The 6,676-nt window shown below is 37.1% G+C and overlaps 1 protein-coding gene across 11 annotated transcripts in view; it reads left to right on the top strand.

The window, feature by feature from the left end:
• Positions 1 to 6,676, top strand: part of PPFIA2 (PTPRF interacting protein alpha 2) — a 310,694-nt gene that overhangs the window by 24,637 nt on the left and 279,381 nt on the right. For 6 of the 11 annotated variants that reach the window (XM_027902152.1, XM_027902151.1, XM_027902154.1 and 3 more), the window contains exon 2: positions 4,916 to 4,975. The exons of the other annotated variants lie outside the window; for them this stretch is intronic. In XM_027902152.1, coding sequence (XP_027757953.1) covers positions 4,916 to 4,975 — 60 coding nt within the window. The remainder of the gene's footprint in view (positions 1 to 4,915; positions 4,976 to 6,676) is intronic. 11 annotated transcript variants of the gene reach the window in all.

Here is a 6,676-nt window from a genome sequence, read left to right as displayed (position 1 = left end):
ATGTTGGGGGATGCTGTGGGAGACTGAAATGTTAATAGTTAATGACTCAAACAATCAGCCATCTACAAAAGCAGCGGGTTCTTTGCTGAGGCCAAGGTTGCACCTTCCAACTGAAGGACAGGAGGACAGTTTTTTGTGTGTGGGTGTTATGATTTGCATAAAACAGAGGGGGTGCACACAAACCACCGAGGATGAGCATGACAAACTAACCTTTGTTTAGAAACAAGCTGGATTTTTAGCCAGATAAGGAAGAAGGCTGATAAACAGATCCTGTAGGGGTGGGGTAACATTTTTTATCTTGTCTTCCCTAAACAATGTCCTCACTTACAGAATTGGCTCAGGTATAAAACTCTCCTCAGGGGGAGGTATTGGAGCATTCCCATGTAGACCTGAAGGTATTCATCCCTTCTGATGGGGCATAACTGGCTCAACTAAGTTGGTGTGAGAAACAATGGTCCTGTCTTAGAAAGGGTCATAAACCATCCAAGACCTCTGAAATACCCCAGACTCATTTCTGGGGCTTTCTGCCAAAGGACTGCACATGATCCACAGTGCTGTAATAGTGTTAAATCGCCCTCCCCCAGGAGAGGTACCTGGGCATTCCCCTCTGAACCGGAACATATAATGACCCAATGAACTTTGTGTTTCGTGGGCTTCCCCCAGTCCTGACAGATCAAGACTGTGACCATCACTTTGACCAACAGGCGTCTAAATTGCAACAATCAAGTCTTGTTGCTGGGTGGGTGAGGATTATCTTTCTGCTCTGATATCAACTCTTATCCTTTCTTTCTCTTTTTTTTTCTTTCTTTTCCTTATATGTTTTCTTAATATATCTTTATATTTCTATCTTGTTATATTACTATAGACAATAATAACCATAATGGCTACGTATCTCCTTTCCATTGCAACCAAGTTGTTCTAAAATAAACATATATATATATATATATATATTTATAAAACACCAATCATTCAGTGTATATCACTCTAATCTGCCCCAAGGGATGTATTAACAAGAACTGCCATTACCTTTGCCTTCAGGGGTGGGTCATAACAGGTACAAATTCTGATTTTTTATATTGAAGTTGTTCTGTGATTTGTATTTTGACAACATCGTGCATGCTGCCACTGAAAATAGTAGGTTGATGCACACCTAGTATATTGTTACAGAAGTGGAACTTCAAAAGTACAAGAGAAGAGAAATACTAAAATTGAATTGTAGGTTTGTAACAGTGCTACCTAGTATGCAAGGATCCAATGAAAATAATCTAAAGGAATGTTGAAGAGAGCTCTTGGATTTGGCAGCCTTTTTCTTGTGCCTCCTTGTTGTGCTAAGTAATGGGCTGATAATTTCAAGAGTTCTCCATTGAGACATTGAGATTATTAATTTTTTTTAGCCATTTAAAACTAGACAGTTGAAGATGTTTCTGTTGACTTGTATTGGAGTCTGCTGTTATGATAATGAAGCTTTCTCTGTGAAACACACATTTGCTATCTTCCTGAAACATGCTGCTAAAAAGATTGTTGGTGCTATGATGCAGGTGTGTTATCGGGAGGTCAGATGCCTACTTGTTTTTTGGTTTTGCTTTTTTTGTTTAGTTTCCTTTTGGTACATGAGGCAGTTCTGAAAAGACTTTTGATATCCCTTTGGGACTTTTTTACACTTAGAAATCTCAGTGGTACCATGTTGTTTTGGTTTTTTGGTGCGTTGTTTGGTTTCTGGTTTGTTGTTTGGGCTTGTTTGTTTGTTTGTTTTAATTAAATCAGCTTATGCTTTTACCTCCAAACCTACATTCATACATTACAATTTAAAAAAATCACATAGTATCCTGCTGGTTGCAGTGAATGGATAAAAGATGTTCCATTCTTATTAAAGCAGATAGCTTTTTGCTGAGAAGGACCAACTTCAAGAAATTTCTCCCATTGTGAGGGATGGGGCAGGGAGAAGAAAACAGGAAGCTAGCATGTCTTATACTTGGCAGCTAAATGAAGTTGTATTTTCCCCTTCTCTGTCTTAATGCACAGATTAGGTGCACTGGCACAGCTGTAGACAGTGTCAGTTCTCCATGATCAGGGGAATGCAAATTCTCTATTTCAGTGACAAACTCCTTCATTCTTTCCCTGTTCTCTATTACATTAAAGCAATGAGGTGTGTAGTTTGTCTAAACTATTCTTGTTTTAGTGATGTACTATCCACAAATGTAACAAGAAGAAATTGAAACATTTTGTCTCCCACTGTCTGTCTTCTTCACTTTAACAAGATAATATAAAAACAAATAACAAACAAAAAACCCACACTGGACTTAAGAGTATGGTAATTTGTTCCTCAGCTCCTGCAAGGTAACATTTCTAGGATGGCAAGTTTTTAAAATATCAGTGATCCGAGGACACTCAATAGTGTTTAAAATCAAAATAAGGAGCATTTTACCTGAGGCTTTTTACTAGTCTGGAGTCCTCTTGTTCTCTGCTGTGTTTGTTTTTTGACTATGGGAGGGTTTTTTCAGGACTGTATGTTTGTATATATTACCTCTATGCAAAACAGTATCTTAAATTCTGTCCCTGATCAGATATTCACAGACATTCAGCTGTGAACAAATTTAATTACAACCTGGTTATGTCTGTCTTTTTTACTTGGATCAGGAAATGTAAACTCCGTTTTTCTTCAAATATGATAGTATTTTAGTCATCTTCTCATTCTTACTAGCACAGCAGACTTATTTCGCACAACAAACTTATTTCCATAAGAGAATCTTTGGCTGCAGAAAAGAAGAATGGTCAGCAGACTCCGCTGTGTATGCCATGGCTTTCAATAATAAATCAAACCCTCAGTTTAATAAAAGCAAATCAGATTGGCCATTGTTAGTGTGATACTTTTGGTCTGAACTTAAAAAGACCTAAAACTCGACAACTACAAAAAAATTGTTTTATATTAATGAACCGTAAGGATAAAGATAGTATATTGAATCATACAGTTATAGAATAATTTAGGCTGGAACAGACTGTAAAGATCATAGAGTCCAACCATTAAACCAGTACTGCCAAGTCCACCACTAAACCATGTCACTGAGTACCACATCTACATGTCTTTTAACCACTTTGAGGGATGGTGACTTGACCGCTTCCCTGGGCAGCTTTTTCCAGTGCTTCACAACCCTTTTGGTGAAGAATTTTTTTTAGTATCCTACCCAAATCTTCCCTGGCACAACTTGAAGCCATTTAATTTTGTTCTATTGTTACTTAGGACATGCTCCAGTAGTTCAGTGTCTTTCTTGTAGTGAGGGATCCAGAACTGGATGTGGAATTAGAGGTGTGGCCCCACTAGTTTACTGTATTAAAAATGGAGTGGGTGGCAGTATGTGTTAAGATTGCCTGATAGTTTTGATCCCCTAAGGCATGCAAGTTGTGATAAGTTTAAGGCACTGGAATGCAACCTAATTTTATTTCTCTAACATGGAAGTTGTTCTGATTATCATTCTGTTTGGCATGCAGTATAGAGTGCCCTATTTCCCTTCTTCTGCACATTTAAATACAGCTTATTTTTCACTGTAGTTTAGAAGCACTAAGTCTGTCTGTCAACACTGAAACTCAGATTGTCATGGCCGAAACATCCAAACAGATGACAAAGAAGTGTAATTTTGTTTGTTGAAGCAACTGGGGTTTTTACACAAGAATAAGAATTCCAGCTTCCTTGAGACACTGAAATGACACAAATTACAACATAGTTCTTCTGTTCCCTTCTGGAATTAATACATTTTGACGTAATATTTGCATAGATTCTTAAGTCCTATAGAATATAAATATTAAATACTTAATCACATTTATCACAAGCTTGATATGCTGGCTGGAAACAAAACCTACATGGGAGATGCTCTGGGATATGCAAGTTCATAATACTCAATGCTGAGCAGTTTCTGACAATTGCATGAGTTTCCTCACTTCCTACTAAATTCTTTAACACATTCTAACCATGTCACAAATTATCATTCATGTTGTTGGTCTGTTTAGCACTTCTTCCTATCCCTTGCAGTTTTTATCTTGAAGGTGCAGTGACCCTTGAAATCTAATTTTCTATGTAAAAATTTTAAAGAGTGATGTACGCTGACATAGTGGAAAGCAGATCATGAATGCCTAAGAGACTAAGGATATCTGTTGTCATCTTGCTTACCAAGTCCTGTAAAAGGGATAAAAATAAAATTTCATACACATTATTACTCTTCCTCTGGCCACTATTTACATTCCAATTCTGTGTCCAATTTGGTAACTTAGTACAGAAGGTTATGACTGGATTCTGTCTTAAAGTAAAATCAAGGTTGAACACAACTGGGAACTATAATGCAGATCTATCTCAATCAGAGCTACCAAACAAATAATAAAGATAAATTATTGTGAGTACATTGCTTCAAGCTGAAAGAAAATAATGTCTTTTAATCATAGGAACAGTATTAGTACAGTGCTGATAGGACTACTAGACAGACCTCAGAAATTCAATCTGATGGAGGTAGAGGGGTGCTGGTAGTGGTCAGAAAAGGCCATCTAGTACAGTGCTTCCCACTCTTCACTGTTCAGACTTGATTTCATTTCATCAAGAACTTTGTCATACTTCATTATAGTACTTCACTGCTGGTGAATGAGTAACAGATTTGGAAGGTGACAGGATTAGTCAGTGTTTGTAATGCCATTGAGAGAACTTCTGACCCAGTAGTCCATTTGAGTCTAGTCACAGTAACTCTGAACTAATGTGTGGTTCCTTTCAGTCTTAAGACTGTAGATTAACGATGAAAGTGCAGAATGATCAGTGGCACTTCATGGCTGCTGTAAGATAAAAACAGTGCAAACTGCACTGAGGATGAAGTAATTAATGCAGCTGTGTTATACTCTTGCTTTTCATTCTTCTCCTCCTACCCCTCCTTGACTATAGATTTCACTGACAAACCAAGAAGCGGACATCCGAGTCGCCTATGTGCATCTTGGCTCACAGGTAGGAATTCAGTTTCATCCAGTGTTCTGCCTTCTAAAGGGGATGTGAGGGATAATCATGTACATATGAGAGCAATATGTTGTGCTCTACTGGCCTGTGCTGATTTCGATGTGCTGCCAGTGTGGATTATAAAAGAAGTAGCTGCAGTTGCAAATTACAGTTGTGGAGAAATTCTTGATCTACATCTTATTCTTCAGGAGTATGTTTAATTAAGAAGTGGAACCTGCGTTGATTCTTTTTGTACATATCAGTGCTTGGTAGATCCATAATTTTATCAGATGTCACTTTCTCTCCTTTTTTTTCCTCCTCCCTAATTAAATTTTTCTATATCTTATGTTAGAAAGAGGTATTGTTTATAGCATAAAACGGAATTTCATAAAGCAATGGTAAATAAGTCTGACCTTTTGTATATACAGTAGCAATTTGCTAAACAATGGGAGTTTAATGTTTTGGAGTTTGTTTTGGTTTGCTTTTTTCATAGAAATTAAACTCACCTTATGCCTTTCTTTTGTAATTCTAAATCATACTTGTCAATTAAAAATTTCTGGATCGATTAACACAGCCTTAACTGCTTCAGAGTCTCAGCTGTTACCCTTTTTTTCTCATGTTATCCAGTGAGTCAATGACAACATGCTGGGTTAAAAGCTTTGTGCAAGTCTTTTTTTTATTCTCTAAGTTTCTTTCTTTCCAGTAGATCTGTTCTAACATTTATCCCCTAATTATGATGGTTGGGAAATTGAATATAAGTTGGGAATTGGGAAGAGTGTATGTCCTTCTGTTCTTCTGTGCCCCATTTAAGAACTCTTATTAGGAATCTACTCTTCATTTGAAATTAGCTGAAGAAGGTCTCAACTCTTTATTTGAAATCAAGTTGCTTAATTTGCATGGTTTTGCATTTTTCTTTAGTTGTAGTTTTCTGAAGATAGCATTAAAACATTGTTATTTGTTGTACAGAATTAATAATTTCTATATAATTATGTTAGTTATTTCTTCTGCGAACTTCAGATAAAAAGTAAATGTGAGTTTGGGAATTGCTTCATTTAAGAAAGGGAATTTGATTAGCACTCCCCTGCACCAAAAGCATCTTTCTTCTAAATTTTTCTTTTCCATTCCTACTTACGATGTGAATTAAAAAATTTTCCCTCAGGCCCCTCTCATTCCATTAGGAACAGGAAGGTAAAGGCAAGCCATGTCAAATGCCACACAAAATGGCAGTGTATCAGTAGATAATGCTAGTCCTGTCAGTTCATTTCTGTGGTATGAGGCATTAATGTGACAGTGTTCATTGAGTTTGGGCAGGGAAAGAGGGGGGCTCAGACCACATCTGGTCTTGTTCATTAATATTGTTTGTAAACATAACCAAGTTTCTTCCTTGGAAAATATTTCATAGTGCCACCTTTTTAACATGCCTATATGAGGTAAATGATTTGTTGTATTTCTTGCATTTAATGACATTTCCTGGTACATCAGTTTTGCAGATAAATCAACCTCTTAGACTTAGTGAGGAAAATGCATTGACTGCATAATATTTCACAGAACCACAGAATATGCTGAGTTGGAAGGGACCCACAAGGATCATCATGTCCAACTCCTGTCCCTGCACAGGACCATCCTCAAGAGTCAAACCATGTGCCCAAGAGTATTATCAAAACACTTCTTGAACTCTGTCAGGATTGGTGCTATTGCACTGATAAATTGATG

This window comes from Empidonax traillii, unplaced genomic scaffold (genome assembly GCF_003031625.1).
Source record: "Empidonax traillii isolate 1590-97213 ecotype Southwest subspecies unplaced genomic scaffold, ASM303162v1 scaffold846:size362177, whole genome shotgun sequence".
Lineage (NCBI taxonomy): Eukaryota > Metazoa > Chordata > Aves > Passeriformes > Tyrannidae > Empidonax > Empidonax traillii.
The sequence above is the reverse complement of the archived record's forward strand: the minus strand, read 5'-3'. Positions and strand labels throughout refer to the sequence as shown.